Source organism: Lycium ferocissimum, chromosome 5 (assembly GCF_029784015.1).
Source record: "Lycium ferocissimum isolate CSIRO_LF1 chromosome 5, AGI_CSIRO_Lferr_CH_V1, whole genome shotgun sequence".
NCBI lineage: Eukaryota > Viridiplantae > Streptophyta > Magnoliopsida > Solanales > Solanaceae > Lycium > Lycium ferocissimum.
The window spans coordinates 19341810-19358075 of NC_081346.1; the positions used below are offsets into that span (position 1 = coordinate 19341810).

Genomic DNA, 16266 nt, shown 5'->3' on the forward strand with positions numbered 1-16266 from the left:
AAGTGAGCACACAGAAAATTGCGAAATATACCCATCACCCATATTGACACCGCCAATTCCCAAGTTTCTTAACCTTTAAACTAAAACAAGGAACCATTTTGTAAAGTGCAAGTAGGAGAAACATTATAATAGTCGTTAGTACCAACATACCTTGTTACCTTGGCCAAACATCAGAAACAAAACAGAAAAACTAATGGAGAGCCAAGAAACCAGAAAATGGTTGTAAAGGTGACTTGTTCAGATTCACCAGAGACATAAATGGGAATTGAGTTTAGAAAATCTAAAATAACTACTACTATTAGTTAAAAGTAATTCAACAAACAATCAATAATTAATCCACAATAGCAATAATAACAAATTACAGTGCAACAACTCAGGAAGGGGATAGAAAAGCAACAGCTCAATGAAAATTCATAACTTGCAATGCTGGTCTCAAAATGACATACTATAATATAGGTAGATAATCAGATCCTTTACTTTACTTCTACCTATAGGGAGAATTCTTAGGAAAATTGCAGAAAACAGAAACTAAGTAGCTTTAATACCATAATCACACTACTTACTACTATCCTTAAGAAACATAGTGGCGGATTTTAGGGAGAGATCAACCCTAAAGTCCCCCTTAGGAAAGAAAAACATATAAAACAGGTAAGTTACTACTCTGAAATTTACGGCCTCAGTACTCTCATCAACGCTTGCTGCCTCCGACTGCTTTGTTGAAACTCATAAATTGCTTCTTACCTTGAAAGTAAAACTCCACACCACCATTACCAATTATACATTTCTCAAGGCTCTTTATCCATGGATTTCCTAATACCATGTCACAGTTCGACGACAATGGAAGTAGATACACATCCAAATTAAACACGGTGCCTTGCAGAGACAACTGAAAGTTTTTACATGCTCTGGAGGTCACAAATGTCCCAAAAGCTGACCTAACATTTCGAGGCTTGACTGGAAATGAGTCACAACCTAGCTTATCTGCCAAAGATTCATTAATAAAGTTGTGTGAAGTTCCCCCTAAACCCATTAGGACAGTCAAGGGCGTTTTCCCATGATATCCAGTCACGCAACAACCTTCATATGGCTTAGAATTATGATATTCTACTATAGCGTCCACTGATATCGCCATGTCTGTTTCTTTTTCCTCTGAAGTCACAGGTTCTACAGTCGGAACATCAAAAACATCTTCATCGTCATCTTCGATTAATGAAACTTGCTTCTTGTTGCTACATTTGCCACCATGAGTAGATTTTTTACGAAATAAACAGGAACCTTTGGCTTGACTCTCATTAGGCCCAGTGGCGGTTATGGTTTTTCCATGCCCCTTCATATTCAAATCAATAACAGTAAAATATCAATCCACACAATAGAGCAAAGATTTAAATCCACAGTAAAATATTAGAATTATTCACTTTTCCCCGCAAAACGTTTTCACTTTATTTGAAAATCAGCTTTTGGCCATAAAAATTTCAAATTTGGAATTTGGAAAACATCTAAAACCCTATTTTTACTTTTTTCACTTTCAGTACATTCAAACAACCAAATATTCTTTGCAAAAAACTATAACCAAACACAACTCCAACTTCAAAATTCCAAATAAAGTGAAAAATATTTGGTTTTCATGGCCAAACCCCTACCCGTTTGGCCATGAGAATTATTACATTTTTTTTTACACTTTATTACAAAACATGCACACATACACACCTTAAACCAAATGTTTTCACTTTCAATACATTCTAAGTACCAAATATTATTTGGAAAAACACCAAACACAAGTCCAATTCTATAGCCAAACACCTAGAAGAAAAATTTAGGAAAATCAAACTCCAGAGAAGGAGTGAAAAGAGGAATAGAGTTTAGTATTGTGTACCTTAGATGAGTTTTCATGAGATTTCTGTTGAGCCTTAGAAGATTGGATGGATTCCTTCAACTCAGAAATTGTTTGATCAAACTTGTCTTGTCTTGCATTCAATTCCCCAAACAGCTTCTCGATTAGCGCCCTCATTTCCTTAATCTCCGTAGCAGTATTTGTGGTTTGTTTGTTTCCTTTCACCATCTTTCTTAACAAAGAAGTAGAATAGAGAGCGGAATAGGGTTAACCGATACACTCTGCAATATAGCACGGCATGCCTATACACTCTGCAATATAGCACGGCATGCCTATTTGTAGTCACCCTTTCCACTATCTTCTCACGTACGCTTCGTTTAGTAAATTGACGAAAATGCCCTTGTAGTTATGAATAATTGCCCCGAGAATGTACGTTCGAAAAAATATTAAGGAGTACTATTTAACAATTGGCCTTAACAATTTATACTTATATTATTACGAAAGTTATTTACTAAATATCGAACAGATATCCAACTTTTTAATAGGCGCAATGGGTATAAGGTGGGAGTAATTTTTTATATTGAATTGACCAGCATGAGAAATTTGTTTGCATAATGCCACCCTATAATTCATTGTATCAACCTCCAAATCTACTTTTAAGGGTAGTTTGGTACACGATATTAGCTGAGATATCCCAAAGATTAATTATGGGATTAATTTTGTATTATATTTGGTAGAAGGTATAAATTTATTCTTATACCAAATAAAGTATAAAGTGCATCCCAAACTTAAAGATGAGATATCCCATCTTATCTTTTTAATCCTGGGATTGTTTTACCCCCATCTCCAACATAGGATAAATTAGTCCCAAGAAATGAAATAAATTAGTCCCAATATTATAATCCTGGAATAATTTTATCTACTACCAAACGACCACTTACTAATTGTATGTATACAAAACAGAGCTATATATATCTTGATAATGAAACAGCAGGGAGAAAAACAAAATGCGGACAACCTTCAACAGCTTGCCTCTATTTTGTTAATTCCTCGGAGGCTACATAATTAAGTATCAACGATATGCTTTCAGATCACAAGCTCCCTGTAATCTCAGTTTCCATCAATCACCATTCTCAATAAGCTTCTCCTTGTCGTAAAAAAGTGTAAAGTGGCTTTGATATTTTTAGGGCATGCTCTAAATGAAGATGTTGTGTACATTTTTTAACCACCGTCCAGATCCCATTTGTTGTCAAACATAGGACTTGTTATGCAGCAAAATAAAGAAAATGATGGAAGACAGGTTTGAATTTTACTCTTGTTGATTACATCATCAAGAGGTTCATCATTTCTATAAATAAATGGTTCATTCCTCACTTGTTAACATCCAACAAGATTTGAGAATCAATCTCGTTTCCTTTTCTCCTCCACTTATTAATTGTGAGTATAAGAGTGAGTGGTAGGAAACATTTGTGTGAATTCTTCTTTGAAGTGATCATGTGTGTTATTCTTTTGGGATGTTTTGAGTTAATTAGAGTATATATCTAATTTTGTACTCTTGGGGTCATTTGGTGCATGGTATAAGTTAGTATATCCCAAAGACTAATTTTTTGTACCATGTTTAATACTTTTTATCAAACAGAGTATAAAATAAAGCACAATCTTAAGGATGATGAGATATCCATCTTATCCCACTAACCTTGGGATTATATCCCATCTCCCAGATGGAACAAATTAATTCCGGAATTATAATCTGAAGATAATTTAGTATGCATGCCAAACGACCTTGGTGTTATAGTGAAATTACTCATCTCCTCCCGTAGCCGAACCACGTTAATTTGTATGTTCTTTATTTTTTTACTTATCATTATTATCAACTCGTGTCTTTCTTATTGTCATTATAATATTGTTTGGCAAAATTCTGCACTACCCAGATTTCAGATCTTCACAAGAAGTACCTAACGGATTAAGCAATACGTCAACTAAGCCATGTACGTAGTTATAGCCCACACTTCTGTATGCAAATTATCGACTTCTTTCAACTTGCCCCGTATATTATCCATAAGGAAAGTAGAATTCCCATGAAATTTCTTAGAGCAATTTAGCATGCGGTTAACCTCAAAATGAGTTGATCGACCGGTTATCCCCGTAATTGACCCCTAAGCTCGGTGGAATCGGAATGAGGGGTATATTTGTTGTGAGTATGTGTGCACCGTTTTTTAACGAAGGTATATGCCTTTTCAAATTAATAAATGTATCCTCTTTTTTTTTTTGGCACGAACGAGTAATAAATAATGCCAATTTTTGGAAAGGAAAAGAATAATTTATATCTGATAATAAATGCTAATAAGACACATGTTTATTGCATACCCTTCTATTTTATTTAAATATAAATATATGGTTCATGAATGTGCACGTTTACCTCAATTAATGGGATTTTTTTTTTCCAACAAACAATTAATGGGATTTTTGTTTGTGTTGTGTGTGCGCGTGTGAGAGTGATGGGAGAGAAGAGAGTGGATGTTGATGGGTTAAGATTGGAGTAGCGCGTTTTATGGAATGTAAAATGACTGTTTCCATTCAATGTGTGAAGAGGAAAAACCATTCATTCAGCAAAAGAAAGAAAGAAAAAAAAAAAAGAGAAAAGAGAATACACATTTACACCATCCCTAGAGAGGGAGATAGTTCTCTCTCCCTCTTTGTTAGGCCTTGTTGTTTCTTTTTGGCTTTTGGGAAACAAATCAACAGCCATGAACGACAAGGCTTCCGTTTCCAAGGAGCTTAATGCCAAACATGCAAAGGTAATTAGCCCTTGTTTCTTACGTGCTATATTGATTGTAGCCGTAGGCGGATCGGAGATTTAAACTTTATGAGGTTGATATTTTAGGTTCTTAGTATTGAATTTATTGAGAAGGGGCGTCTTGGCGCAACTGGTAAAGTTGTTGCCACGTGATCAGGAGGTCACGGGTTCTAGCCGGAAACAATCCTCTTGTAGAAATGCAGGGTAAGGCCGCATACAATAGACCCTTGTGGTCCGGCCCTTCCTGAACCCCTCATATAGCGGGAGCTTCGTGCATCGGGCTGTCCTAGTATTGAATTTATTGTATTTTTTAAATTATGGATCCCTTCCTTCCCTGGACCCTACACATAGCGGGAGTTTAGTGCAAGGGCTGCCCTAGTATTGAATTTATTGTACTTTTCCAATTATGGATTCAAACTTACCCTTTATTGCAATTTGATTGAATTTTTACACTAAATTTATGCTCCGAGTCAAAAGTACTGGGTTCAGGTGAATGCAACTTTACAACTCTACACCCGCCATGTTTATTTGTAGTTTTTTTGTGTTGATTAATTTGATTTTTCATACAGCGTTCGTCTGCTGTACCAATTGGAGTAATACAATTGTATGCAATGCATTTTGCCAATCCCTCGACTATATACAATTCATAAGGAGAAGAGATAGAAATTGTGCCCAATTTCATCTTTCATCAGTAGTTTTATCTGACCTTATTGAGGAATTAGATTGGTAGCAATTTCTTTTATCAAAGAGAACAGGTTCCAATTACCATGATCCACAGTATAATTATCTTTCATTAAGAGGTCTAATTTTTTTAAATTGCCCGTGAACTGGTTTCACAGATGCCACATAGCTTCTGTCATAGCCAGATATACATTTTTTAAGAGGAAGAACATTTGAAGTAAGAAATTATATGCATTTATAATTATAAAGTCTGTTTTTTTGCAAAAGTCAAAGTTATATCCTTTTGACTTAAACTCTTTGTCACTAGTGATCGCTTTTTCTTTTAAATTTTTTGTTACAGTTTATTTTTCTGCACTTCATGTTTGATTTTCTAGCTTAGCGTGTATTATTCACTACTTGCAGATATTGGAGGGCCTTCTTAAGCTTCCAGAAAATAGGGAATGTGCAGATTGTCGGGGAAGGTGCGTTTTCTGCAACCAGTTTGCAGCAATTAACTGTATATCATGTCCGTTTAGAATTGTAGTAGGTTATAAAAGGAGCCAGATGTGCACTTTTCCACCATGATCACAGTCTATGTGATTCTCTTTGTTCAAGTCTTTCACGGTGTTCCTATGCTAAAGCATCTTCCTTTCATCTAACATGTTAGTCTAATCAATTTTTAATAGTTTCTAATACTTTGTATCAGGGCCCCAAGGTGGGCAAGCATCAACCTTGGGATATTCATCTGCCTGCAATGTTCAGGAATTCATAGGAGTCTTGGGGTACATATCTCAAAGGTATACAATGTAGATACTAAACTTGTGAGTATCAAATATCAATGACTATAATTCTTAGTAATGTGTGCGAATGAGCAAAATACATTACTTGAGACGTTTTTTTCATTTTATCTTTACTGTTTGACTATCAAATGCATCCATCTTCCTTGTTCTTAATAGTATTACAAATTCAACACTAAAAAAAATTACCAACAGGTTAAACACAGTTTCGATTCTGGGTTCTAATGATTTTTTGTAAACCAATCTGAACGAGAAACAGTTTGATGCCAGTAACTTAGATTAGTGGTTTAGAGATGCATTTAAAGGGTCATCATGGAATTTGATACGGGCCACCTGAATTCCAAGTGAGGAAAGTAAAATTATAAGCACTGTGCAGAACTAAATTTAGAGTAAGATGGGAAAGTTCAGATGGTGAAGCATAAATTAACCTCTTTGCATAAAGGGCTATTATCTATTAACATTCTTAGGGACTATCTGTTAGTGGAGATGGCTTCCCCTTCTGAGGTAAATTTTATTTTCTCATTACTTATCAGCAAGGGGGAGAAAGTCAGAATGCAAAGAGTTCGATTTGTTGACGACTTCAAACATATTATCCCACCCACCCCTGTCTCTGAAATGTCTAATATAAATAAGTTGTAGCATAAATGCCTACATATACTTTAGTGAAATATATGGATCGATTAGTATGAAATGAACTGCTTTTCTTTCCAAGCTTTTTTCCCCTTTAGTAAAATTAAATTCATTGCCATCTCTGAAATATGCTGATCTCTTTAGGATATTCGTTTCTAGTTTTAGTGTACCTACCCTTAGATAGAAATCTGAAGAGAAAGGGCCTACGCACGATGAACTTTTGGTCTCTTTATATGTTTTCAGGTTCTGGACGGAGAAAATAAGTTATGCTTTTAAATGTTAACGATGCTTAATGTCAACTAAGTTTGTTATCTGTGCTTTCTTCTTGGAATTGTTGATGTTTCAGGCTATCAGTAAGTTTTAGTAAACCCTTACACTCGACTTCTCTTGAAATTAATTAAAAGTAAAGCTAATGACCATGCAAGGGTTGTAATCTCAAAACTGAATGTGAAAAATAATTTGAACTTGTTTGTACAGTGTTACTTTTCCTATCAACGTAAAATAATAGTGCTCAAAAAATCCAATTGTTTTTTCTACTTTAGTAACAGAGAAATGATACCAATCAGATTGATTTGGAGAAAAAAAAAATTGTGGTTAAGGAAAATGGAGACTGGGTCATCTAGAAGATATTGCATATGTGTTGTTGACTTCAGTTTCTCTTCAGTGGGTCTTAACTTTTCGTGGAGAACTTTTTGAATGAAAATAAAGAAACAACATTCTTGTAATTTGGTAAACATTGTTTTCTGTCCTGATGCTCTCACTGATTTTCTGAAAAGACGGAAGCAATATGTACAATGAGGCTACAACAACAAACAATTGTTCTGTACATGAAAGTTTCCATTTTATTGCTGCAAGAAAACATTCTGCAAATTTACTGAATCAAAGATTTCTAGTGATTCATTTTTAATTATCCAAGCAAAAATGGAAAAGATAAAGATGGCATTGGCCTTGACATTCTATCCCGGTTGGTCTCAGTTTATGCCTTTACCTTTTTATTTGTATACATGCAACTGTGGAATTGAATCCACTTCCAGAAGAACTAGGTGGATTTGTCATTCAGCTTTTCCTGAATACATCACAGAAAGCACGCATAGACTTTTGGATATGGACTCTGAGTGCTTAATTTTCTTTGCTAATAGCTATCTGTCATGCTTCTTGCTTGTAATAGGTAAGGTCGACAACTTTGGACACATGGCTGCCGGAGCAGGTTTCTTTTATGCAATGTAACTCTCTCTCTCTCTCTTGAGGGTATTTGTCACTACTTTATCTAAATGACCTTAGTCACTTCTCTACTTCCCAACTGAATCCTTTGAGTATGCTATGCAGCTCTCATCCTTATGGCATTTCATAGTTAGCAAAAGGCTACTAATCTTCTTTCAATTACTAACTAGGTCAGAGTTATTGACAGCTCAGAATGCAGAGCTCGGGCAAGCTTTTGTGTCTTGTAGGAGAAAAAGGGATGGAGGAAGTGGGAAGGAGGAGTAAAGGCTAGTTGAAAAACTTCCATGTTCTGTTAAACTTTGTTCCTCATCCTCCAGTGTTGTGTAAACATGTTGAATACATTCCACCATTAATTTTTTCAGTGGACAAGGAAACCCAAGTGAGGTGGTTGTTGGAAAAAAAGAAGAAGGAAAAACTAGTCTGAATTAATTGGGAAAAGAGACTCCCTCTTCCTAATTTACATGACTGATGATATTCTATCTACTGTCGGATGTGCATGAATGTAATTGTTTTTTCCAACTATCAAAGGTATGATATATAAGTTGAATTGTAACATGTATAGTCCATCCTCAATCAAACAACCATCATAAAAATGGACAAGAACCAGAAGTTCTTCACAGAGGAGGTCTTTTATTGGTCGTATGCTTTGTGGGGGGTGGGGGAAGAGCTACTATTTTTTCCCTAGAACTGGAGAGTGTTCTCCAGGTGAAAATCTTTCCTAAGAAGCTTATAAAACAAGACACAAGAAACGCGGTGAATATCTTGGAGTAAATGTTATTCTGCATTCCAAATAGAGCCCTGTAAAAATGTCATTTGCCCTTGATATTCTAGATATTCTCTCCCCCCCCTTCCTTAAATTTTTTATACTTTTGAAGATATATAGGAGGCTAACTAGGATAAGTCTTGGTACATGTTTTGTTGTGCAGGTGTAGGTAATGAGAAGTCGAACAATTATTGGGAGGCAGAACTACCAGCAAGTGCAGATAAAAGCGACATTGCAAAGTTTATTCGGACCAAGTAATTCTGCACAAATGCTAATTTTATGCACTTGCAAGTTTCTATAAAATGGAAGCTACATTATAGCTCCCATTGCATTAATTTTATTGTGACTCCAGGTATCAGGACAAACAATGGGCTTCTAGATATGCCTCTCAACCAGCACCATCTAATATGATTGTTGAAACAAGTGAAGTCGGAGGAAAAGCTGATATTCCAAGGAAAGCAAGAAAATATTCCTTGGAGGAGGATGTTTTTAGTGCACAACCGCCACAAGTTCCTACAGCAACAAGATCTCGTGGGGTACTGCAAATATTGTACTTTGTTTACATGTTTCTACTTTGGAAGCAAAGTTCTTTTTAGGTTTTAACTAACAGGAGTATCCCTTTGCCTACTTCTTAACCTGATTAATTTGGTTCACAACAATCTCTTTGTTATGTGCTATACTGTTTGGAAAGTCATATAGCCAAATGCATCATGCTGATACTAAGTTCTCTGGGTAGACTACATTTTTTGCCTGGATCCTTTTGCTGTCAAGCATGGCTCAGAAAAGTGCATCATTTCTCAGGCTTCTTTGGACACGATGGACGAATTTCTTAATTTACCTCCAAAAAATGGTCTCATCAGTGCCCCATCTGTGAAGCACAAAGAAGATACAAAGGATCTCTTCAGTTTGCTCTATGCCTCAGAGGCAAAACAAGATCGCACTATTGTGCCTCCATCTCGCTGGGCAACTTTTGAGTGTGAGTACTTGTACAAGTTTATGAATTATGCAGCAGTTAAAAGAGTTGATACACAGGTCAATTGTTAACATAGAGCTGGAGAAAACTAGAAGAATTGGGAAAATTCTTCTTCTCTTCTCAGTTGGTTGAATCTTCGAAAACTATTAAGTGCTTATGTTTTGCCATGAAAGTAAACTTGTATTCTATTGATTACTGGCTATACCTATATTGGTATCCCAGCTGTTATGTTGTAAATATTGCTTTGCCGTAAGTAAAGGTCAGCTTTTATTAATATGAAATACCAACCTGTAAATTGATTTTTTCTGGATATAGGAGCTGATGAGACCAAGAGAACCAGTTAATTGTATTCTAGCACTTCTGCAATGGATTAGAGTTCATGGATGATAAGTCAAGAAACAGAGCTGCACTTCAACATGTAAGCACATGTGTTGCGTATTATATTTTGTTGTCTTATTCAACCGGCACTGTAGAAGCAGTAAAGATAAAAGATTTGAGGTTTCTCGTGTAACTAGATTGCCCACCGAGTGCTTTGCGAGACAATTTCCATTCGGTGCCGTTTCTATTTAAAACTACACCCAAGCTTGAATTGTATATTTGATGCTTTCATGCAATTGAGTCTGTTTTGACTACAATAGTTATAACTTTATGCTGATACCCTCCTAATATTAGATTTCTCTTCTGGCATAATCAACTGCATTCTTCATGATTGCTATTAGGGGATGTAACTGATGCCACAATTTAAGTATCCCTTTGCATTCCTGTATCAGTTCCTATTCTCTAGATGAACACATCTTACCTGTCTTCTCTGATCTTGTGAAAGGAGTTGGGACCAGCATTCATTTAGTCTGAGTGCCGATTTTATGATTCATCTTCTGAACAAGATTATATCTGCAGTATGGATAAGATGGAACACTTAGAATTTGAGATTTCTGGAGCGAGCACGGTATATTTATTTTAGGAAATCATTAGACAAAAAGGTTAGTAGAGAAAAAGTAAATCTTGGAAGCAGAATCTTACTCTTTCTAAAGCTGTGTTCAAGTAGAACTTTTGCAAGAAAAGAAAGGAAATTGTGTTGAGTCAATCAATGTGGAGATGGTCAAGATCTGAGACAAGAGAAGTGATGGAACTGGAAAGCTATTGATTCAAATTACCGGACCAAACTAGATTATTCCCTTAGCTCTACCTGTTAATACACTTTCTGTGATACTCAATCATTCTATATATTAAAAACCCTTATAGATAGACGTCAAAATCCACTTAAGTATGTCTGAATAGGATACTATTTTATTTCAATTTGCATAACAATTTCAAACTTGGGTGGTCTGTAAAAATGTCCTTTTACCTTAAATTCCCAGGATGATTGAATGGAAGCTCTATGATGAACAAATACCTCTGTATTTATTATTTTCTCTTGAAAGGCAAAATGGATGTCATATTGTGACAGTTATTGTAGAAAATCACCTTCAGATAGGAGAAATTTGATTATTGGCTGTTCACATTTGCATGGATTACATTAAGTAGCACTTCAAGTTTGTCTTATAATGATGTAACCCTATAATTAGTACAATTCATAGCACGGATTGGAAATATCAGTCAGATTATCCACAAGACAGCTTGAGCTCATGATGGAACCCTTAATACACTTCAAGTTTGTCTTATAATGATGTAACCCTATAATTAGCTTCAAGTTGGAAATATCAGTCAGATTATCCACAAGACAGCTTGAGCTCATGATGGAACCCTTAATACACTTCAAGTTTGTCTTATAATGATGTAACCCTATAATTAGCACAATTCATAGCACGGATTGGAAATATCAGTCAGATTATCCACAAGACAGCTTGAGCTCATGATGGAACCCTCAGTACAATTCATAGCATGGATTACTAATTTTCATGCGTATATTTCAATCTTTGGAGAGATCTAGGAGATACCTGGATTAAAAATTCAGGAAAAGAATCACTTCCCCATTTTAACTTACCAGTAGAAAGTGATTACCAAACAGTACCGTTCGGGTTTCAGTACTTGCAGTTTATCAGTGTATGTCCAATTGTAACTAGTAAATGTATCTGGCATGAATCAACAGCTCTCCAAGTATTAGGATCCTGGAACTGGCTGGCCACTCTAGAGGAGCTATTCAACATACTAGAATGCAGGGGCGGAGCTAGAGGGGCGGAAGGGCATTATGCCGGAAAATCACACTATATATACTAGGTCAAAACACCTTTTTATGTAAAATATAGTAGATGCTAAATCCGTTGGTAAAAATCACGTCTTCCCCACTGCTAGAATGTCTTGTTCATTCACATCTTCCTTTCATTTTAATTCAGATATACTGTGCTATGCAGTAAGCACCAGGATCTCTGTGTTGCTTTTTGTTCGGAAAATACGTTTCGTATAAATGTCAATCATAAAAAATAACCTCGTTTGTTCTATCTTTTGATTCTTACAATTACATTTGAGAGGAATTGGATTCTTATAGTTATCTTTTAGAGGGATTTTCCGTAATTTACACATTGCTTTGGTATGTTTTCCTAGAAAGTTCACACAGACCATATTGCCTTAACTTTTCCTTTTCTTGCTGCGTTGTAATATGCAGAGTATGCATTTTGTTTTCTTTCTATTGTTATTGTTTTCTTCTATATATTTCATAATCTTTGCTGTAATTCTTAGCAGGAGGAGCCTCTTTCACTTGTGAAGACTTGCTGGGATTGTTATTTGGGCTGATAGTCTCTATCCATTGTTATTAGTTTTCATGGATCAAGCAACATTTAGAGACTAGAGAGTTCATACTAGTTGCGTCCAATATGATTAATTAAATAGTTGGCAACTGGATTCTACCACTACTTGTGTCTTAAAGATTAATGTATGGTTCATTATTTTTTCTGTATAGAAAGTGATTTCCTTCATATAATACTACACTTTATTTTGACCCTATTTTGTTTCTTTTTATCTTCCTAAGTTTGTTATACTGTTCTTACCTAATGAAAATGAAAGAATTCTTCCCCTCACCCCGTAAACATCCAGCTCCCGAGCTCTCTATTGAAGAAACCATTGCGTAAGGGGTCATCCGAATTCCCTTCGTCGGAAAATCAAATTGTTACACAATGTTGAAATTATTATTTTCTGTAGGTGTTGATGTTGAATTCCTTAACTTCCTCGTGTGTTGACTTATTTATATTTTGAATCTCCTTGGTGAAAATCTTAGCTCCGCTACTCTCTGCATGCATGTATATTCATTGTACACGTATCAAACAAACACATGCACATTGTATTCGTTGAGGGTGAGTGTGAATAATATATCTTCCTTGGTTGATTTGACTGCTGTAAATTGATTGGATCCAAGTCCAAAGTATTAAGCTTGGACTGCACGTATCAAACAAACACATGCACAGTGTATTCGTTGAGGGTGAGTGTGTATAAAATATCTTCCTTGATTGATTTGACTGCTATAAATTCATTGGATCCAAGCCCAAAGTATTAAGCTTGGACTGGAAGTCTTTAAAGGAGAAATTAATTGAGTAATTAACTATAGGATTAGTTGTGTTTCTTTGTTTATTAAAATTAGTTGAGCTGCTGAAGATGTTTGAATGAATCAACTTGACATGCATATAAAATACAAGGGTGTAATTATTTATTTTTTTGGTCCCAAATCTGTATTCTGGGGCCATATCTAACTTGTATTATCACTCACTTATTATTAATATTTCAAATTGAGTTAACAATTGACGTTTCAACAAATTTCTCCTCCCTTTCCCCTTCCGAGCAATTAGGAAAACTTCACGATGTTTCTAATGCTATTTTTAATCCCAAAAAAGAAATCTAGCTTGATTTTTTGTGTAGCGTTTGTCAACAAAATACGATGTAAGGATCACTTAAACTTCTTAAAATATTCTTGTTATTACACAAGCCAATCAGGGGCCATCCAAGTATTTAAAAGTCAGGTAATATTACATTAAGTCTGAGATAAAACAGGCATTGTTTAATTCTGCTTTTATGTAACCTTGTCATTGATTGAGAGTTGGTATGTTTGTATTTTAGGGAAAAATATAACTTTCCTGAACCTAAAGCATAATTTTTCTTGTAGAAATTTAAAACTTTAAGGTCTCTATCACCGAAGCAAAATCATGTGCATACTGCTTTGCTTTCAAGATGAGAATTCATTTTTGTTTGAAGTTTCAAATACGTTTCCTTGTTCCATTCAAATTACAATACTTTGAAGTTTCAAATACTTTTCCTTATTCTATTCAAATTACAATACTTTCTACCTAATATTCATTTAAATATATAATCGATAAAAGCATGCTCTCTTTTATTTAAATCCTTCCAGAATTTTTGTGAGCTTTCTCTTGGCGCCGCTCACTATCCTTGCAAATTTCACATTTCATGTGTTTAATAAATAGATATCGAAAAGGCAAAGGGACATTCATATTCTTTATTTTTTCCCTTTAACGAAGGTCAATTATGAACTTGATTTTTTCAGTTTTTTCATCCGGTCTGATATCCACATTGAGCTCGATTAATTCATATTCGTAGCGATAATTCTCACTTTGTGGGTAAAACATTTCCTACCAAAGGCAACTCTATTCTTAGGGTTCAAAACCCAAATTTCTAACTAAGAATTGAGGGGTGTACTTACCACCCCATGGTAATCTTTAGCAGTAGTTATGATATTTAATGATGTACCAGTTAGCTCATGAACTACTTTCTCTGAGTTTATTGCTGGTCCAATTTGTTTATTTCATGATAATGCAAATCAGCTAGCTGGGTCACTCTAGATTGCCAGGACATGTGCAAGGCTCCCAGGACAAATAGATTGTATAATATCTTTCTCTCTTTTTTCCCCTTTCATTTCTACATAGTTAAAAATGATTCAAAAAATGAGCTCAATTATGCTTCAAGTTCATGGTCTTGCACTTTAAATTGTGGCATTTGACCGTTGAATTGTCCCGGAGGGACCTAGATTTTATTAGTTGTGTGTATATATATATATATATATATATATATATATATATATGGAGTAATTGTATTAACCAAGTTTTCCACCAGTACCAATGATTATTACTCTATCAAGTTCTCCAGTTAGCTTTTTTCTTTTAAAATAAGATATCCTTTAATTATTTCGTATCATCTTCATTGGTTTTCTAACTTGTACTCCCATCATTCAAAAGTAACGTGAAACTTTGCTTGTTTTTCTAATTTATATCATCAAAAGCTCAAACTTGTGAAAATATTAAACTAAATAATAAAAAGTGAACAAATCTTCTGTTGCACTAACTCTACTATTAATAAAATAGTTACCTAGGTTTGGCTACATTAGTAGCAACTTAACTAATAGTTTTCCTGTCAGTATATGCGTGACAATTTGTCCAGTATGAACTATTGTCTTCGAATGATTAAAGACTACACCTAATTAATCAATATAATAGGTTAATAAAATCCTGGATATGAACGTCAAATCTTATAAATAGTAAGTTTAATTCTGGATTACATTTCAAAAATAACAAACTATGAGAAGAGATTATTAAGTTAGCAGTGCCATAGCCCATAAGGGCATGCATAATTATTGCTGTTTGAATTTTGATCACTTGACCATCTAATTATTTTTCATTTTGTCTCAAACAAACCTTCCTAGTTGACTATTTTAAAGCTAAAATACTGTTTTTTTTTTTTTTTTTTTTTTTTTGTTGTTTGTGTGTGTGGGGGGGGGGGGGGGGGGGTTGCAAGGACACAGAGAAATGAGAGAGGAAAAGTGATGATCAAGGCTTGCCGTGGCATTCAAGTATGTTTCTTCCACTACAAATTCTTGAAAATTTGAGGCCCCAAGGCAAATAAATCTTTAAAGGCAAGCAACACTCCAAATGCAAAAAGATGCATATGCCTTCCTAAGTGGGACTTTTGACTCCGCTCTCATGTACCCATTATTAGGGCTTAAGGAGTCGTTTGGTTTAGAAGTGTGTTATGTGGATTTTTTTATATATAGATTAGTAATGTAGGGATTATTTAATTATGTGGTGATTAATATTTCCAAAAATGTTATACATGAAGTAATTACCATAAGATGGTACTTTGGTCTTCAAATAGTTTAATCCCCACATTATTACTACACACATATTCTTATATCACAATGTATCCCGCATAAAATATCATATAAATTCAGGCATAATTTAATGCGAGTATTATTTTTACCAACAACCAAATACTATACTCCCTCTCCCAAATTAACAGTGAATTTACACTCAAAAAATCTGTCTCAAAATAATTGTCATTTAGGAATTCAAAAGTACTTATATTGATAATTGTTATCACTCATACCCTTAACATTAAAGAAGTACTTAGTTCTTGTTAATATTGTTCAATTCACAAAAGCATTAATAAATAGAGGTAGCTTAGTAAATTACACTTTGTATTTATAGTTTTCTTAATAGACGTGAAAAAAAAGAAGCTAAAACAATAATTAAAATGGACGGAGCGAGTATCATCTAATGTGAAATTTGTGTTGGATTTAATTCTTTCAATAACCAAACCAAACGACCCTTAAGGGTTTACATCATAGGCCATTTGGTGAAAACACACTTCTTAAAATAGCGA

The 16266-nt window shown here is 34.7% G+C and overlaps 2 protein-coding genes across 3 annotated transcripts; one reads left to right on the forward strand and one right to left on the reverse strand.

Moving 5' to 3' along the window:
- Nucleotides 1–385: 385 nt before the first annotated feature.
- LOC132056373 (uncharacterized) lies at nucleotides 386–2119 on the reverse strand. The gene is made up of 2 exons (XM_059448531.1): nucleotides 1874–2119; nucleotides 386–1327 (listed from the first exon to the last, which is right to left on the reverse strand). The coding sequence occupies exons 1-2, from the start codon at nucleotides 2057–2059 to the stop codon at nucleotides 689–691; spliced, it is 825 nt and encodes a 274-aa protein (XP_059304514.1). The 5' UTR covers nucleotides 2060–2119; the 3' UTR covers nucleotides 386–688.
- A 2232-nt stretch (nucleotides 2120–4351) lies between these two features.
- Nucleotides 4352–12612, forward strand: LOC132056374 (probable ADP-ribosylation factor GTPase-activating protein AGD15). Of its 2 annotated transcripts, none has more exons than XM_059448533.1 (9): nucleotides 4352–4629; nucleotides 5712–5770; nucleotides 5995–6085; nucleotides 7884–7938; nucleotides 8863–8953; nucleotides 9052–9235; nucleotides 9501–9675; nucleotides 9988–10090; nucleotides 12349–12612. In XM_059448533.1, coding segments are annotated over exons 1-8 (708 nt in total). In that variant the 5' UTR covers nucleotides 4352–4578; the 3' UTR covers nucleotides 9990–10090; nucleotides 12349–12612. The 2 variants fall into 2 exon arrangements, with proteins under 2 accessions (XP_059304516.1, XP_059304517.1); XM_059448534.1 differs by having other exon boundaries at nucleotides 12352–12612.
- The last annotated feature ends 3654 nt before the right edge of the window (nucleotides 12613–16266 follow it).

Bases quoted from the DNA above. Each gene is read 5' to 3' on its own strand.
- LOC132056373 (XM_059448531.1), bottom strand. From the start codon at position 2,059: ATGGTGAAAGGAAACAAACAAACCACAAATACTGCTACGGAGATTAAG. The intron at 1,328-1,873 runs GTACACAATACT...TTGAATATGAAG, and splicing joins CTCATGAAAACTCATCTAAG to GGGCATGGAAAAACCATAAC.
- LOC132056374 (XM_059448533.1), top strand. From the start codon at position 4,579: ATGAACGACAAGGCTTCCGTTTCCAAGGAGCTTAATGCCAAACATGCA. The intron at 6,086-7,883 runs GTATACAATGTA...TGCTTGTAATAG, and splicing joins TTGGGGTACATATCTCAAAG to GTAAGGTCGACAACTTTGGA. The intron at 9,236-9,500 runs GTACTGCAAATA...ATCATTTCTCAG, and splicing joins CAGCAACAAGATCTCGTGGG to GCTTCTTTGGACACGATGGA.